We start from the raw sequence: 20,106 nt of genomic DNA, 5'->3' as shown, positions 1-20,106 counted from the left end.
TAGCAGGAATAGCCTCTATAACATATTTGTATTATTATTCGCCACGTGTGAACTGCCTGTCCATCATTCTTGCCTGCGAACAATAAGGTCAAAAGTAGGATGATGTAAGTAGGATTGAAAGTTGTAGGTAAGGTGTATGACCATTTTTAATGATTCTTATTATGATCATGAAAAGCTGGCAGGTCATGGGCCGTGTGAGAGTATTAATATAGGCCAGACAGGAAGGGATTTTAAAACAAGATTCAGGTAGCACAGTTATGCAAGTAGTGGGCTGTCATTTGAGAGAAAATGGCCACCAATTATGTCCTGTTGAGAGCAGTTTAAAAATTCTACATTTGGAACCAAAAGGCAGGCATTTGGACATATTATAAGACCATTCTCATTTTCGTACTAACCCAGATAAAGTAATCAGTGAACAAGTAACAAATAATATACAATAGTTTTTTAGCATTTTTGATGGGCTGCTAGCTTAATTTCTCTTTTACATTTTTCGCTAGTACATCTGGACTACCTTCCATTTTATTTGTGACATATGCATAGTGTCAAATGAAACAAGCCACATACATCAAATAGTAGTACCAGAATGCCTATTAATCTAAACTTGACTGATTAAAAACCCTAAAACCATTCTTAAAACAATGAAAAACAATTTAACATTAATATCTAGGCAAGATAATTTTAAACCCAGAAAAACATATCAGTTGAAGATTTAACACATTTTCCAATAAAACAGAATAATTGTGTTACAGCAGATTAAGGTATATATTGGGGCCCCAACAATTCAAAATTTGCTTAAGGTGAAGGCAGCAAGCTAATGAATACGGATTCAGAATTATCCTAAGTGCAAAATTAACTTGAACAGAAACATTAAGCTGTGCAACCATGGTTAGAGGAAACAATGTGAAAGACAGACAGCAGTAAGAGGTGCCGAGCGTATGCACTTCGAATGACGTAAACTGCTGACTAAGCAAGCCAATGGGGCATGAGTAAATAAGGCCCGATCGTAGGTAACACTTACCAACAATGCAGTGCAAGAGATAATTAACAGCAGTTCCCTGTAGCACAAATAATTTTAATTAGACAGAATTCCATCACACAGCTGTGCATCAAATAAATAGTTCTTAAGGTAGAATTAATTAATCTGAGCTCTTACCAAAAACCATGAGAACTCAACTACTTTTCAACAAATGAACCAAAAGATTTAAGAAACAAGCTACAAATATTAAAAAAAAAATTTCAGTAATAAGGTAGTAATACTAGAAAACTTTTCTTTTCTAGTAAGCCATTAAAACAGACTCAAGGACACTAGCATGACATTCAAAGCTCACCGGTACACACATTAGTCCATAGTGGTTTGGAGCAAACAGTTGCATCCTGGAACAGACTAAAATTTACCTGAGCCACTTAAATAGAACAGATGCACTACATAATTTTTTAGACCTCATGGGCCTTTAGCATTAGCTTCAAAGAAACCAAATTATAAATAGATGAATAAAACAGCAAAACACTCACCCATTCTGACATGAACAATTAATCATCCATGGTAACAGGTAATATTAAACATTTCACTGTACCTCCAACTGAAAATTACATGACCAGTCATTTACTTTAAAAATCAAAAAAATTTGGAGGAGCTGGACAAGAACAGGTAACGCATATACTAATGCACACTGCCAACATTCAAAATAAGCTTTCTTCTGGAACACAGCACTTTATACACTGGCTAAAGGTTCACGAGCACCATGGATACATAAGGTTAACACATAAAAGAAATTATGATGACATAGTGGCCAATGAATCAGTTTAAAATGTCTACCATATCGTGCAGTCACATTTCCCTTTGAATACCATGGAGACTCGGACATCCATACCCAACAAACAGAAGGAAGACGAAATTGACTGTGAACACTGCCCTGACAGTGTGGCGCCCTTTTGATAAATCGCAGCACAAGCCAAATCAGTACTCAATTGTGATAACATGACCCCAATATTGGGCCGCCCACCAGCACCTAACACCATGGTGAAGACACCCCACAAGAAATTAATCAGTTATGTTCCTCAGTTCATACTGGCCACCAAAACTAGCAACCATGTTCGGAGCCATCGCACTGGAGGGTGCTGTGCCCCAAGGGCACCATGCGAGTCAAAGATCATATGAATTGTGAGAAAGCCACCATGGCTCAGATTTTATAGCACTCCATCTTCAGGCCACTAGTTTTCCATCAGGAGCATATGACCGCCATGTCATCCTCAGCTGAGTACGTGGATAGGAGGGGCGTGTGGTCAGCACACTGCTCTCCCGGTCGTTATGATGGTTTTCTTTGACCAGAGCCACTACTATTCGGTCAAGTAGCTCCTCAGTTGGCATCACGAGGCTGAGTGCGCCCCGAAAAATGGCATGAGCACATGGCGGCTTGGATCATCATCCATCCAAGTGCCGGCCATGCCCGACAACGCTTAACTTCAATGATCTGACGGGAACCAGTGTATCCACTGCAGCAAGGCCATTGCCTCAGATTTTATGCATAGGTTTTATCTTTTTACTTAAACTTTTATGTTTTACCATTTGTATTAAGTATGTTTTACTTTGCCCTCTATGTTGCCATGAAGTACACACAACTTTAAATTTGTTTAATTATCCATTCTTATTGTAAAATAAATTTTATTAAAAAATAATGGCTTATATTGGGTCTGCAGTGCCACCTCTCATACACCATTTAATGTAGGCGAGTCTACTTATGTGGTGTTGAGAACCTCTACATTCATTTATCTGCTAGTTTTCTATACATCAAATCAACAGTGTAGGCAGAGACAGATTTCTACTTCCCATAAAGAAGACATGTCAAGTCATAGACAGGCACAATTAAGACACTCACATAAAGCTTTCAGCTACAGCCTTCACCAATAAAAAAAAAACGCGAGCACGCGACCGCCACCTCCAACATCTTGGGCCAGAATGCAACATCCCGTTTGATGCAAGCAGCAATCTGGAGAGGAAGGGGAAGGGATAGTAGTGTATGGGTGGGAAGGAGATGAATACCATCTGGTGGAGTGTGCAGTGATAGACTGCCAACAGGCACAGAGTCATGAGGTTATGGGGCAAAAAGGTGGGGGAGGGAAAGGGAGCAAAAATGATAGGAGTGGGGAAAGACAGGCAGATGCATTGGCAGAGGGCTGCAAATAAACAGGGTTGGAGATGAAAATGGAGAGGAGATGACAGAACAGAGGAGTTGGAAACCATTTGGTGTAGTTTGTGGGGACAGTATTTTACCGTAGGTTGAGGCCGGGATATTTATGAGAGCGAGTAATGTGTTGTAAGGATAACTGCCATCTTTGCAGTTCAGAAAACCTGGTAGTGGAGGGAAGGATCCAGATGGCTCGGGTGGTGAAGCAGTCATTGCAATCAAGTGTGTTATACGAAGACAGTAACTTGTTCTCGAAAGAACAGTTACTGTTGATGATCGTGCAGCTTTTCCCTGGAATAAATGATGACTAACTGAAAACCTCAGCTGCTGACAGGTGTTGTTGATATACCTCGATGTGGACAGCTGAAAATGTGTGCCCCAACCGGGACTCAAACCCGGGATCTCCTGCTTACATGGCAGACACACTATCCATCTGAGCCACCGAGGACACAGATGAATAGCGCGACTTCAGGGACTTATCCCTTGCACGCTTCCCGTGAGACTCACATTCCCAACTGTCCACAATTCTACATATGTATTGTACCTTATAGTCATCATTTATTCAAGTGTGTTATGTTCAGTACGTCAGCATGTGACATATTGGGAGAGGGTGACAGGACAGAGGAAGGGGAAACTGAGGTGGAGGGTGCGGGGACATTGGGCTACCCGAGACTGAGGCAGGTACAAATACAGAAGTGGGGCACGTGCTGTAGGGTAACTCCCATCTGTGTACTTCAGAAGAAGATGGTGGTGGAAAGAAGGATCCAGATGGCTCTGGTTGTGATGCAGCCATTGAAATTGAGCATGTTGTGCTCCGCTAGATGTTGTGACACTGGTTGATGAACTGTGCATGATATGCCACAATGTGGTCTGCTATGCTCTTGATCATAGTCTATCTGTGGCTGTTCATCCTGATGGACAGCTGGTTGGTAGCCATACTGTATAAAAAAAACCTGTGCAGTGATTGCAGCAGAGCTGGTAAATGACACGGCTGCTTTCACAGGTGGCCTGGACCTGATGGGGCAGGATAAACCTGTGATGGGACTGGAATAGGAAGTGCTGGGTGGGTGGATTGGACAGGTTTTGCACCTGGGTTTTTCACAGAGAAATGATCCTTGTGGCAAGGGGTTGGGATCGGGAGTAGCATACGGGTGGACTAAGATGTTGTGGAGGATGTGTGGCCAATGGAACACCACAAAGGAGGGGTGGGAAATGTCTCAGATAGGATGTTGCTCACTTTAGGGCATGATGATAGGTTATTGAAGACCTGGCAGAGGATATGGTTCAGTTGTTCCAGTTCAGAGTGGTACTGGGTGATGAAGGAGACACTCCTTGGTGGCTGGTTCTTGGGGGTGGTGGGGGCATTGGGAGTGTGAGGGGAAATGGCAGGGGAGATCTGTTTGCGGACTAGGTCTGATGAAAATTACTCTTACAACAAATTCTTCGCTCTTGTAATTATCCCGACCTCAACCTACAGTAAAATACTGGACAGTTTCCATCCCTTCTGCCCTATCATCCCCTCCCCATTCTCATCTCTCACTCTGTTTACTTGCAGATCTCTGCCAATGCATCTGCCCATCTTTCCCCACTCCTCTCCTTTTCTGCTCCTTTCTTTTCTCACCTCCCTGCCCCCCAACCTCCTGACACTGTGCCTTTTGGCAGTCTGGTCACTGCACACTCTACCAGACAGTGTTTGTCTCTCTCCCCATCCATACACTACTATCCCTTCCCCTTCTCCTTCCCCATCCTTTCCAGATTACTGCTCGCATCCCACGTGATGTTTTATTCCAGCCCAAGGTGTCAGAGTTGGCGGTCATTTGTGCATGAAGTGTGCTTGCTTGTGTGAGTGTGAATTTGTGTGTGTGTGTGTGTGTGTGTGTGTGTGTGTTTGTTTGTTTTTCTGATGGAGACTGTGGCCAAAAGTGTATGTGAGTGTCTTTTAAATTGTGGCTGTCTGCAACTGGACGTGTATTCTTTACAGTAAGTAGGATTCTGTCTTTTCCTACATTGTTGATACTCCTACCCGGAGTTTCCATTGTTTGATATATACCAAATCACCATTTTTGCCCTTATATCGATATAGCAACTTCTTGAAGTCGAGAGACTTCTTTGTTACTTGATTGTACTCGAAGTGCATTGTGATATCTATTTCTGCAAAAAATTTGTATGAATTTTGGTTCCAATCCATTGTGCCTGTATAAATAAGTTGCTGCATGTGTTCACATTTGATATGTAAAAATGTGTTATTATTTTACCATGTCATCTGATGATGGGCCACACCTGAAATAGTTATGAAAATAAAGAAGTTCCATTAACATTTATTTGGTGACTGCTACTTGTGACACGTCAACTATTTTAGGGAAAAAGGGGGGGGGGGGGGGGTGATTGCAGCTCACAGAAAGGTGTACCGGTAATCCCTTTTCAGAACTTGTGGAATCAAAAACAGTTTTTAATCACAGAATTTTCCCTTTTTTTACAACTGGTTTCAATCTGTTAGATCATCATCAGATGTGCCTATCTCTCTAAACTTCGCGGACTTTGCTCAGTTTGTGAAGGTAATAGTTAAGTGAATGACTAGCGATGGTCTGTGAACTGTACATTGGATTTTGTAATATGAATGTAGATATTGATTTAAAAAACTGTTTAATGACAGCAGTGTAATTCTATAAAACAATGAAGATCACGAATAAACTTTTTTCCCCTAAATCAGTTATTTGAAGATGGGGCTAACAGTGACTATACGTTTTCTTTGTGCAGTGACCCAGACAGGAAAGTTGCTGTATTTGCTGCCAATACTGTGGCCTTGGTGGGACAACAGGCAGAGTATATACGACGTCACACGGATCTGTCTGTAGGAATCTATACTGGTCTTCAAAATGTTGATTTCTGGAAACCGGACAGGTGGCAGAAGGAATTTGCAACTCATGAGGTATGCCCTAATATTGCATTTTAATATCTATTTCTGTAAAAATATGTATGAATTTTGGTTTCAAATGATTTATGTATGTACCATTTTTATGCTAAACAATCACAACTGCATTTTTAAACAAATTTTATTATTAAATGAAACTTTATACTTTAATCTGCTCTTCAGTGTAGTGCCTAGATTGACCCAGTGCCAACTGTTAGCAAAGGTCTCAGCTTACAGAAAAGCTTTCCGGATATGTGAGTGGCTCAAAACTCCTTAAATAACAGAACCCAATACGTTGCCCTTAACGGTGAGTGTTTGTCAGAGATGAGGATATCGTCAGCAGTGCCTTAGGGAAGTGAGACAGGACCGCAGCTATTTTCTGTATACGTAAATGATCCGGCTGTTACAACCCCCTGAGCTCAGGGATTGAAATCTGTCAGAATGTCAGGGAGATACGGTTTGGGAGAGAGGGGTAACTCGTGCCGAAGCACGTAGAGAAACACCGGCGAGTGTGTCACCGACATTATTGCATCAGAGGTACACGGCAGGCCTTCCGCTGATATCGGTGACGGTGCCGCGTGGCTCGCGTGTGTGGGTCGGTGCCAGTGCCGGTGCTGGAATCGGCTGCTTCGGCATCCGGCTGCCCGGCCTTCTACTCGCGCCGTGGCTAAGTGACTGCTGTGCAGTCTGGCTGCACCAGTAGCCTGGGACGTGTCTGGCTGTTCCCTCGAGCTCATCTCGTGGACCCCGTGTAGAGCACTGGAGGGAAACAGCCGAACACCGCCATTGTAGCGAGCCAAATGGAACAGGAAAGGAAATGGCACATAGTGGTGCGATGTCCTTCCACCACACACCGCACAGTGACGTGTGGAGTTATGTGTGTAGGCTTACCAGTGTTAAGGCATTTATAATGATAACCAGCTTTGAATCCATTTCCCATTAAAATATCCTGTCTAATTAGCCAAGCACTGCCAGAGTACTGCTTTGAAATCGTTGCCATCGTCATTGTCGTTATGGTTGTGGGAGATATTCAGGCAATCAGCCAATGAGTAGTAGTCACGGAGCTTTTAATTATGACTGTGGAAGGTTGGGGGGGGGGGGGGGGGGAGATTGTGAAAGGGCTTCATAATTTTTTTGCTGGTATTCTTGCAACTCAATTGAATCCACATGCCACAATACTGGAGCAGGGCCGCGTGAGGAGCCAAAATAAATTGGCACAGCACAGTGAAAAAGTGGAGTACATTCTGAGACAAAAAAGACACCACAAAGGAAATATCAGAATAGGACACAAATCGGAATTTGTGATGTACACACAAACAAATGATTAAAATTTCAAAAGAATGGGATTATCTATTTAAGAGAAAAAGCTGTGCAAATTGAGCAGTTGAATAATGCATTGAGAGATGTGCTTGTGAGAATTTGTGTGCATTTTTCTTTTTCTGAAGAATGATTTGGCTGGAAACTTATATGTAACAGTCTTTTTGTCATGCCTGTCTGGAACTCAATTTGTCATCTTTACTGAGAATAGCAATCTCTCCTTTTCATAATATTGTTGATATTGCACTCTATGCTTTCCATTATTTAATATACAGTCTCTGAAACTCAAACACCATTTCTGAACTGTCAAAAAGTAATATATTTTCCAATACAAAAGAAACTACAAAATTCATAATGATGCATTTTACCAGACAGAAAACTCCCTCCAAGATGCATTGTGGATGTCATTCCACCTAGATGTTAGTATAATATAATGTAATATTATATAGATAATACATAAACATAAGCATAAGCATACTACAACAATGGTAACATCTCAACAGGATCACTGAAAAATGACCATTGCACTGAAACAAACTTGTTGTGAGTGAATGTAGTAAACACATCTCAAATAAAACAATTTTTGCAGATAACCTTATACCTTTTGAAAGAATATGTCATCTTTGCTTTGTTTCGTGATACTAAGTGTCTCTGTTCCACATATTGTCTTTTAGTTAATGTATGACATGAGCAGCCAGTAATAATTTGGCCTAAAAATTCATCTTCTTTGTTGCTGAACATCAGGTGAAACATAGCACTCAACATCCCTGCAGTTTTGTAACTCAGTAAGATGTAATTATCAATGAGTGACTGCAACTTGATACGGCATATGCAAAGAAACTTGACGACACTCTTCCTTGCCAAATTGGGGCCATTATCAAGACTAGCCATCTTTAAACATTCCATTCCATTTTCTTATTGCAGTGCCCGTGATGATGTTTTCTCCAAAAGATTAAGTAATCTCGTGATGAATTTCAAACATTTTCACGTCTTTTGTGTATAAGAAATGTATCATCCGGGCATGTTTCACTCTTGGTGGAATTCTCAATTACTTGAGGCATTCTGAATAAGCATAAATAAAGATAAATGCTGATGAGAGCTTCCATCGTATCATTGATGGGTAACCAGTAGGTGTAGAAGCTCAGCATACAGGCACAGATCACCAATCACAGCTCTGCAGTTAGTGTGTTTAAAAGTGGTACTTATTTAAAGGAGCACATCCCACATTTACATTTTCAACAGTCTGAGTCATGAGAAAACTACCTTGTAAAATAACTGTAACAAGTATTGGCTTTTGGCTTAGAGGAGCCTACTCAGCAAACAGCCTCCCAGGAGGTAAGGAAAGGGACTGGGGTGGATGGCTTGCAGTTCAGAGGGAGGCAATCAGTTGGCCAGCTAGCAATGCAGGAGGGAAGGATGGCACGATTGTAGCTGATAGGAAGTGGCATATGCCGAAGGCAATTTGGAGGTGTGAATTGGGAGGGGTGACAGGACACAGCAAGGGGATACCATTGGGTATAGGGCATGGGGACGATGGGTTACCTGAGATTGAGGCCAGGACGATTACAGAAATGGAAGGATAACTCCCATTTGCATAGTTCAGAGAATTTGGTGATGGAGGGGAGGATCCATACGGTTTGAGTTGTGAAGCAGCCATTGAAATTTAGTATTTTGTGCCACTGGGAGGTCAACTATGCTCTTGACAACTGTGTAGCAGTGTCCATTCGTCCTGGTGGAGAGCTGGTTGGTAGTCGTACCAACATAAAAAACTGTGCAGTGGTTGCAGTAGAGTTGGTGTGTGACATGGCTGCTTTCACAGGTGGCCCAGCATCTAATGGGGAAGGAAAAGACTGTGACAGGACTGGAGTAGGAGGTGTGGTCTGCCACAGGGATATGATGCCTGTGGCAAGGGGTTGGGAGTGGGAGTGGTGTAGTATAGTGATAGACTAGGATGTTGTGTATATTGGGTAGATGATGGAACACCATTCTATGAGGAATGGGAAGGATTTTTGTTAGGGTGTAGTGGTGGTGGGAGACATCGGGGTGTTTAAGGATATGGAATGGGATATTTCTTTCTGGACTATGTTTCGGGGGGGCATTGCCTGTTTGTGAATGGCTTTGTGATACCTCCAACATACTGGGCAAGGAAGTTCTCATCACTATCATTGCAGACACATTATCTGTGAATGACTAGGCTGTATGAGAGAGATTTTTTGGGATGGCAGCTGTCAAAATATAGGTAATGTTGGTGGTTAGTGTGTTTAACGTGGACAAAGGTGCAGATGGACCCATCAGAGAGGTGTAGATCAACGTCCAGGAAAGTGGTGCCTTATGTAGAAGAGGATGAGGTGAAGTGGAATGGAGAAAAGGTGTTGAGGTTGTGAGGGAATGAGGATGAGGTGTCAAAAGCCCTGAATCCAGATCATGATGATATCACCAATGAGCCTGAACCAGATTGGGGATTTGGGAAATGTTGGAGGTTGTGAAGGTTTCCTCTAGATAAGCCATAAACCAGTTGGCATAGGAGGATGGCTTGTGAGTGCCCATGCGTATGCCGTGGTATTGTTTGTGAACCTTCTCCTCAAAGGAAAAGTAGTTGTGGGTCAGGAAATTGCTGGTAAAATGATTAAGGAATGTGGTAGTGGGTTTGGAGTCTGAAGGGGATGATAGATGTTGTTGTGTAGGGAGGTGGCCTGAACAGTGACGAACAGGAATCCGGGAGGTAGAGGGGTGGAGATCGTGGGAAGTCGGTGAAGGAAGGGATTAGTTTCTTTGATGTGGAAAGCTAGGTTTTGAGCACTTGATTGGAGGTGTCGGTCGAGAATGGAAGTTCTTTCAGTGGAAGCACAACAGCCAGCTACACTGGGGCAACCAGGTGGGTTTGTGGATTTTGGGGAGCACATAGAAAGTAGGGGTGCTGCAGGATGTTGTTGGGATGAGGAGGAAGACGGACCCAGGTGACAGGTTCTGTGAAGGACTTATGGATTTCAGTAAGTATTAGAGGTTGTGTTGGACTTCCGGGATGGAATCACTCTGGCAGAGCTTGTAGGTGGAGGAATCAGACAGTTGGCAGAGGCCTTCCATCTGGTTGCCAATACAACTCATTATGATAATGGCAAAGCCTTTCTCCTCAGTGAGGATCATTGATTAGGTCTGGATCTGTTTTCAGATTGTATATGGCTGTCTTTTGTGGGGAGTTTCAGAGGATGTGGTAAATTGAAGAACTCAGTTAGGCAGGATCTGGGTACCATGAGGTGTTGACATGGGGGCACTGTAAGTAGGACGAATGTTGATGGATAGTGGTTCCCCAAGGTGGGGTAGGATGTCGGTATGTTGGGCAATTTATGAAAGTTGGAGTGCAAGGGTTCCTATTTCAGATATGTTTATACATTGAGGATTACACAGTAACAGTATCTTTTGGAGTGAATAGAGATGGTTCTGGAGTGCCTGTGCCATGGGGAGGTGTTTTTACGGTACCACATTCATGAGGGATTGGGACTGGTGGAATCTGAAAAGGTGAAGATCGATGTGAAAGGAGGGGTGGAATCCAGAGAATGGGATTTTTACGGTTAGGGTGTTGGGGGGGGATACCATTTTTAGACAGCAATTAAGGAACAAGGTATAGACTCGCCAGGGTAGCCGAGAGCGCTAATGCGCTGTTTCCTGGACTCGGCTAGGTGCGCCAGCCCCAGTTCGAATGTGCCCAGCGGATTAATGACAAGGGCCAGTATGCCGGCCAGCCTGGATGTGGTTTTTAGGCGGTTTTCCACATCCCGCTAGGTGAATACTGGGCTGGTCCCCACGTTTGGCCTCAGTTACATGACTCTCAGACATTTGAAAACATTCGCACTATGCCACGGCCTACACTAGACGCAGACAGCTGGGGTACACTACTTATGTTCTGGGGGGTTCAGGGTGGCGGCAGGAAGGGCATCCCGCCACCCTCTGCAACTAACGCTGCCAAATCTGTAACAACGCAGCCGACCCCGCATGAGGTGGGACAAGGCCCAAGGAAAGAAAGAATGAATTAAGGAATGAGGTATTTTTGCCACCAATCCCTCCAACCAAAGTCAACCAAGTCCCAACATTGAACCTTGCCCCTCCCAGTTCATACCACTATCCTATCATGACCCTCACAAAGGCATTCACAGAAGGCAATACCCCAAACCTAGTCCAGAAACAAATTACCCATGCCATATCCTCACACACCTTCAATCCTCCCACCACCCTAAGAATTGGGCACAAAGGGGTGCACCCATATCCTTTGCCAGAGCTTAGATTCTCTTTCTGCTCTGAAATGCAGGACGTACTATCGAGCATCCTTCCATAGTAAACTGATGTTCTGTCGTCTACCCAACCTATGTACCATCCTTGTCGATCGCTATGCCGAGCGGTCTAAGGCGCTGCAGTCATAGACTGTGCGGCTGATCTCAGCAGAGGTTCGAGTCCTCCTTCGGGCATGGGAGTGTGTGTGTGTGTGTGTGTGTGTGTGTGTGTGTGTGTGTGTGTGCTTGTCCTTAGATAATTTAGGTTAAGTAGTGTGTAAGCTTAGGGACTGATGACCTTAGCAGTTAAGTCCCATAAGATTTCACAAACATTTGAACATTTTTTGCTATGCCGAGCCTACTCCAAGCCCCTTTCCACAGGTATCACATCACTGTGGCAAGCCAAGGTGCAGGATCTGTCCTATCCACCCACCCGGCACCTCCTACAACATTCCTGTTACAGGATTTTTCTACCCCATCAGAGACAGGCCACCTGTGAAAGCAGCCATTTCATATACCAACTCTGCTGCAAACACTGCACAGCGTTTTACACTGGTATGTCCACCAGGATGAAGGGCCACCACGGAACTGTTGTCAAGAACACAGTTCATCAACCAGTGTCACAACATCTAGCGGAGCACAACATGCTCAATTTCAATGGCTGCATCACAACCAGAGCCATCTGGATCCTTCTTTCCACCACCATCTTCTTCTGAAGTACACAGATGGGAGTTACCCTACAGCACGTGCCCCACTTCTGTATTTGTACCTGCCTCAGTCTCGGGTAGCCCAATGTCCCCGCACCCTCCACCTCAGTTTCCCCTTCCTCTGTCCTGTCACCCTCTCCCAATATGTCACATGCTGACGTACTTGCATGTTTCAGGTGCTACTGCTCGAGCTCCAAATGACATTCTTTATATCAGAGTTGGACTGCTTTGCGGTAGACTTGGACCACTTCGCAGTTTGATCAGTGTCCACTTGATGACCGAGTTTGAGTGTAGTGTTTGCAGCAATTTATTAAAAGTGGAACAATAATATAATGCAGGCCTTCAGAACTAGTATTTTCATCCTTTGTGATTTGAATAATATCAGCATTAGGTCATGTGTAATGCAGGCCTGTTCACCAATGTGATCATGTAAGCCGGCTCACACTCGTGCTGTGTCAGTGAGCAACTGAACATCTCTCTGTGACTACTGCTGCAAAGTAATAATCGGAACAAGGTAGCTGCACACGATAAACTGTCGTCAGTGAGTCTGTTCTGTGGCCACCAACGTTAGTTCTACAGGAATGTATTGCTTCACAATGGCTGATTAATACTTTTCCTGGCAACTTTATTTTCTAAGACAGTTTCATTGATGAGAAATGACAATGAAGTAAAACTTGCATTTATTTTAATTGGTGAAGCAAATCACGGGGGCTGGATAAATACCAAATGTGATCTTCCTTAAGATTTGTGCAGTCTTATGATGAATGTTGTTTGCAGATCGAGTTTAAATTGGCATCAGCTGGTATTTCATTACTATTTTGTTCACACATTAAACATAACAACATTGGTTATCAACAAATACTACTTATTTTGCTTTTTGCTAAAGCATTAATGTCTGCTGTAACTTTCTGAGCACTACTGATTCGAAAATAAGCTTTTGAGCTGAAGTTTATTAGTGAGCTTCAGTGGGCAGATTTTATGCTCTTTGTTGTGAAAAAAATGTTGCTTGCAGAGGTATGTAGGTCTAAACGTGGACATAGTCATAGCTGTAAACTTGAAAAGACTTGGAAATTTATCTTTAGCAATTTTTTGTAAAAAGCTAAGAGACATCTTTCATTGACGTGTTGTAAATGTGTGTCGGTGTGTCCGATCTTTGAAGTTCCTAACCTGTCCTTCATGCCACTTTACATTGGTTTAAAATGAGCTGCTATCTTTAAGCGGTGTGCCATAAGTATATATGCTTGCACCCAAGGCTATTGAAGACCTAATTCTTGGTCATTTCCCTGAAGACAGTGCACATTGCTCCTCCCCCACATTACGTGTTGACATCTGACTGCCACATTTTACGACAGGCACTCACTTCTCAAGCAGCGAGCGAGTGCAGGCGCTCATCCTCACCTGGTAAAAGGCACTGCCTAAAATTCTATCTCCTAATGCTGGAGACATCATCAGCTGCTATATTAGCAGGTACAGATAATATGGAAATTCTAAAGCACAAAAACAACTTTGGCACAACAAAAAGGACTGATTTGATTCTGCGGTCTTAGGATGCAGTTTGACGATGTTACAGTCCGACCTTTTATGGGCACGAAAATAGTTTGATACAAAACAATAATGTTGCTTACATTCGGGAACTAACTGTTGTGTAGGGGGTAAAACTGGTTAGTGTCTTTGATTGTTAATGTTTCACGTAGATTCACGTAGATTACACAATAAAACGGGCAACCTAAAAATACCTGACAGAATTCCATGGGGATAAGTATAACACCCTAAGACTTCAAGAAGACTGAGATAATCCCAGCACCAATAATAGCCACATGCTGACCGGTGTTAGTGTTAACGGAAGCGCCAGTTTAATAAATCTAATATGAATTATCGACAGAAAAATGGAATGGCTAGTAGAAATCAATATGGAGGAGGGTCAGTTTGACTTCAGGAGTAGTGGAGGAATATGGGAGGTAATACTAACTCCATGAAAATAGATTGAAGAAAGTCAAATTCAAATTTATAGCATTTGTAGATTTGGGAAACACTTTTGATCTTATTGATGGTATAAACTCTTTGAAACTGTGAAGTTATCAGGGAACAAATACAGTGAGTGAAAATTAATCACAATTTGTGCAGAAACCAGACTTCAATAATATTATTTGAAGGACATGAGCGGGAACCAGCAAGTGAGAATGGAACCACAGGGGTCTATTCTGCCCTCAATGCCATTCAGTCTGCATACAAGGCAATCAGTAGTGGAATCTACTAAGGAGAAATTTGGGAAACAGAATTTAAGTTCAAAAGATTATTTTCTTTTGTTTTTTTTTTGGGGGGGGGGGGCATATGGTTTTTCTGATTTTTGTCTGAGATTGGAAAGGACTTAAAAGAAGCATCCAATGAAGTGGATATGCTATTGAGGATAGGTTGTATAATGAATATCAACAAAAGAAACAAAAAAAAGAAGTGTTATCACATCAGATAATAGTGAAGGATTTAGATTAAGAAATAAGTCACTGGACCTATTAGACGAGTCGTACTATGTTCGCAGCAAAATAAATGATGAAAGAATTAAAGAGAATATAAATGTAGATTCACAGTATCAGGGAAACATTACTGTAAAAGAGAAATATGGTACTGAATACAAGGTGTCTCAGGAGAAATGGACAGTGTTGAGTGATATGACAGGAACAATCATTTGAAGCAAAAAAATTTCACATAGACATTTCTGAGATTGAACACATGTAATGTACATTGTTATTTATTTTCTGTGTTATTCAATACATCGTCATGAATAAAATAGAAAGAAAAATTCCACATGGGAAAAATATATTAAAAACAAAGATTCCATGACTTACCAAACGGGAAAGCGCTGGTAGATAGACACAATAAAAAAAAACACACAAACACACACATAAAATTTGAAGCTTTCGCAACCAATGGTTGCTTCATCAGGATAGAGGGAAGGAGAGGGAAAGACGAAAGGATGTGGGTTTTAAGGGAGAGGGTAAGGAGTCATTCCAGTCCCGGGAGCGGAAAGACTTACCTCAGGGGGAAAAAAGGACAGGTATACACTCGTACACACACACATATCCATCCACACATATACAGACACAAGCAGACATATTTAAAGGCAAAGAGTTTGGGCAGAGATGTCAATCGAGGCGGAAGTGCAGAGGCAAAGATTTTGTTGAGGTATGAGTGGCGGCAACTTGAAATTAGCAGAGGTTGAGGCCTGGTGGATAACGAGAAGAGAGGATACATTGAAGGGCAAGTTCCCATCTCCGGAGTTCTGATAGGTTGATGTTAGTGGGAAGTATCCAGATAACCCAGACGGTGTAACACTGTGCCAAGATGTGCTGGCCGTGCACCAAGACATGTTTAGCTACAGGGTGATCCTCATTACCAACAAACACTGTCTGCCTGTGTCCATTCATGCGAATGGACAGTTTGTTGCTGGTCATTCCCACATAGAAAGCGTCACAGTGTAGGCAGGTCAGTTGGTAAATAACGTAGGTGCTTTCACACGTGGCTCTGCCTTTGATCGTGTACACCTTCCGGGTTACAGGACTGGAGTAGGTGGTGGTGGTGGGAGGGTGCACAGGACAGGTTTTACACCGGGGGCGGTTACAAGGGTAGGAGCCAGAGGGTAGGGAAGGTGGTTTGGGGATTTCATAGGGATGAACTAAGATGTTACGAAGGTTCGGTGGACGGCGGAAAGACACTCTTGGTGGAGTGGGGAGGATTTCATGAAGGATGGATCTCATTTCGGGGAAGGATTTGAGGAAGTCGTATCCCTGTTGGAGAGCCACATTCAGAGTCTTCCCGGGACTGGATCAGACTCTGAATGTGCTGTTTCCTGAGCTAGTTCCATAGTTCTGGTTTGATCATAACCTTGGTGATTATCAGGACAGATTCCGATCCAGTAAATGGAGTCGTTGCCCCCATTCTGGCCAGTCTGTCGACTTGTTCGTTGCTACGGATCCTCGAGTGGCCAGTGGACCACACTAGGTTTACCCTATTGTTTCTCCTTAGCTCCACCAGAGCCCTGTGGCATTCTGCAACAATCTTAGATCTTGTTGCATGCGCTTGCAGTGATTTCAGGGCTGCCTGGCTGTCTGAATAGATGCAGATCTAGCACCTACCCATATTCTCCTCCACACATGCCCTGAGTGCAGTAATTTCAGCTTGGAATACAGAGGCCAGTTTTGCTAGAGAGATGATGCCCTCCAGTCTTGGCTGAACTCTGTACACCCCTGCCCCAATGCCTTGGTCTGATTTTTGCCTTAGAGCAGATACTCTTGATGTGAGTGAGGGGTTAGTTTCTCATCTGAGGTTACCTCTAGATATTTCACTATCCCCATCACAGGTAGAGTTTCATCGAAGAGCTTTAGATTCCAACTTGAGTGTTGGATATGCCTCTTCGTAAATGGCACAACAGTCTTCTTAGAATTAACCCTCAGATCCTGTTGAATGCACCAATTTTGCACAATCTCCAATCCTCCTTGTGCATATTTCTGACTGTGTCAGTAAATTTGCTAAGTATTATTATGAAAAGGTCATCTGCGTATCCTTGGCAGAAGCATTGTCTGGAATTTAGTTCCTCGACGAGTTCGTTCACCACTAGATTCGACGATAAAAGGGACAGAACTCCTCCTTGTGGACAATCTCTAGTGGTGTTAATTACCATCTTTTCAGCCATCATGGAAGCCTCTACCTGCCTTTCACTAAGCATGGCTCTGGTCCACCTACATACAGTGGTTCCTAGGTCATGCACCTCTGCTGCCATAATATTATTTTGGAACTCTTCCATTTGGTCCATGTTTGCACAGAAAAACAGTAATATCACAAATTGAGTCCGCCTTGATGCAAAATACCGTGTTATTTGTTTACTTCTTTATTATCCCAAACTAGTTTTGGCAACAAATATCACCATCATCAGTGAGATCCTTGCTGCATGTGGATTCTCGAGGAGAGCCTCAGTAGTTGTCAAGGAGCTCTTACTTGATTTCAGTCTAGGATGTGCAGGCTGGCGATCATATAGTGGATGGGCTTCCTTCGTTGTGGCCTTACTTTTCTCGTATCTCGCAGCTACCTCACGTCTGATTTCAGGAGGAGCTGTGCCAGTGAGGCTTGGGGGTTTGTCCACAGGAGTAGGTCTTAAGCAACCTGTGATAATCCGGTAAGACTCATTTAGAGCCACATCCTGGCATGACTGGACTTGTACCTTACCAAACATGCATATTCAGCAGTGGAATAACATAGAGCAAGCACACTTGAGCACACAGTGCATGAATTAGCACCCCATGATGTACATGTCAATTGTCACACTATGTTATTTCTGGCTGCCACTTTCTGTTTGGTGTTTAGGCAATGCTTTTTATATGTTAGTGCACTATCCAGAGTTACTCCAACATATTTGAAAGTAGGATTATGTTAGAGTACGATGCCTCCTCAGGATATATTTAAGGATCTATGTGCCTGTTTATTCTTCAGATGGAAAGCACAGGTCTGAGTCTTGGCAGGATTAGATTTCAAGTAATTCTCATGATAGTAAACAGTGAATTATTTCAAAGATTTTGATAGTGTATCTTCTACAGTCTCAATACAGTCAGCCTGAGTAGTGATAGCACAGTCATCAGCATAAATGAAGCTTAGAGTTCCTTATCTGGTTGATATGCGTGTTGGTTTGAATGTAAAGGGGCCCTACTTAGCCTCCTCTCCCCATCGTATACATTTACCTGTTTTCCCAATGTTTTAAGAATGGAGGAGGACAGACTGATTGGTCTCATATCCTTGGCCTTGGTATGATCAATTCTCCCTGGCTTTGGAATGAAGACAATTTTCACTGCCCTCCAAACATTGGGAATGATTCCTACTGTTAGGCTAACCCTGAATAACCTGCCTAGCACTCTTATGAGTTTCTCTCCTGCCTGTTGCAGGAGAGCTGGAAAATTCCATATGGGCCAGGTGACTTGAACGGTTGGAATGTTTTCACCGCCCATTGGATTTTAATGAAGTCCACACACTTCTTGGCCGATTCCCAATCCTCTCTTCAAGTGCCTGAGAACCATTGTCTCTCTGGAATCACATTCTGGTCTGTGTTGTCTGGCAGAGCATATTGAGGAAAGTGAGTTTTGAAGAGCAGTTCCAGCATCTCATGTGCTGTCTTTGTTTATTCCCCATCCTCCTTCCTCAACATACCTCCTGGATTGATTAGTGAGGATTCTGTGAAGTCTGGCTTGAGCAGCCGTGCTCTCCACTTCCTCACAGAATGCTTTCCAAGATGTCTTCTTTGCTTGTCTGATTGCAAGGTTGTAGTTGACAAGGGCCTCACGATATTTAGCCCATTGTCCTTTACGTCTTGCAATGTTAAACAGTCTTCGTACCTGTTTTCTTTGAATTTCTAAATTATTATTCTACCAAGGCACACTCCTGTTTGTGCACTTCTTGTTGATTGTGCAGTTGTCCTGATGTGAAGTCGCTATGGCAGAGGTAACAGCCTCTGCTACTTTCTCAAGCTCTACTGGATTCCTTACCGAGGTTTTAATTCCCGATGTCCGCTCCGGTAGCTGAGTGGTCAGCGTGACAGACTGTCAATCCTAAGGGCCCGGGTTCGATTCCCGGCTGGGTCGGAGATTTTCTCCGCTCAGGGACTGGGTGTTGTGTTGTCCTAATCATCATCATTTCATCCCCATCGACGCGCAGGTCGCCGAAGTGGCGTCAAATCGAAAGACCTGCACCAGGCGAACGGTCTACCCGACGGGAGGCCGTAGCCACACGACATTTCCAATTCCCGATAAGCCTAAGTCAATGTCCCTCCCATATTTCTCCCAGTCTGCTTTCCAGGGATTTGTATAGGTCATGGTCTGTTTGATTCCCATTTCATCCTTTAATTTAATGTACATGTGGTTCGATGAGGATGGCTCCGACACCACATGTCATTGTTTGACATAGCTACCCATCATCATGGAACCAAAGGTTATGTCAATTACTTCTTCCCTTCTGCTATTCTTGAATGTAGGTTCATTGCCCTATTCAGGACCTCAAAGTTGTTAGCTAAAATAAATTCAAGAAGGTACTCACCTCTACTGTTGGTGTCCTTGCTGCCCACACTGGGTTGTTGGCATTGGTGTTGCTTCCCACCAGCAGTTGGTCACCTTGCCGATGGCAAGTCTCTACCAGTCTCCTCAAATACAAGGGAGGAGGAGAGCTGTCTTCAATATGGAGGTATGCTGAGGCCAGTATAATTTCCCTTGTGGTACCTTCCTCACATTGCTTCATTTTAATGGTCACTAGGTCCCTGGAGCAGAAATCCTCATTGACATGAAAGAAATTCAGTTTATTACATAGATGCATGTTCTGGAGTTTCTTAGATTTCTAGCATAAATCAGCTTACCTCCAGTGCCATTGAGGCCCGATACGCCTCCTTTATATAAGAAGTGTTCTTGTATTGGCGCCACATCCACTTCTTGCCTCCCCAGACAGCGGCTCATGGCAGCAGAGGCCCCTTTACTGTGCTGCAGATTAATCTACAGCACCTCCAGTCTCCATCTTGCTGCCATCATTGCCTTTGAGAACCCTGACAGTGACCTGCGGGAACCCTAAAAACAATTTCAGGTCCTGCTCTCGCATCACCTTCAGGGACTGCTCTCTGACCTCCACCACCAGGATTTGTCCTTCCGGTACAACCTTCGGGTTGATGTCTCTCCAGTCTTCTGTTGAGACTTTTGGGT

General features: G+C 43.4%; 1 protein-coding gene across 2 annotated transcripts in view; it reads left to right on the top strand.

Annotated features, from left to right (window-relative positions):
- Positions 1-20,106, top strand: part of LOC126106471 (endoribonuclease Dicer-like) — a 292,820-nt gene that overhangs the window by 60,237 nt on the left and 212,477 nt on the right. For both annotated transcript variants that reach the window (XM_049912758.1, XM_049912757.1), the window contains one exon: positions 5,943-6,114. In XM_049912758.1, coding sequence (XP_049768715.1) covers positions 5,943-6,114 — 172 coding nt within the window. The remainder of the gene's footprint in view (positions 1-5,942; positions 6,115-20,106) is intronic.

This window comes from Schistocerca cancellata, chromosome 10 (assembly GCF_023864275.1).
Source record: "Schistocerca cancellata isolate TAMUIC-IGC-003103 chromosome 10, iqSchCanc2.1, whole genome shotgun sequence".
In the NCBI taxonomy this organism is placed as follows: Eukaryota; Metazoa; Arthropoda; class Insecta; order Orthoptera; family Acrididae; genus Schistocerca; species Schistocerca cancellata.
Note: the sequence above shows the minus strand (reverse complement) of the source record. Positions and strands in the feature narration are given on the sequence as shown.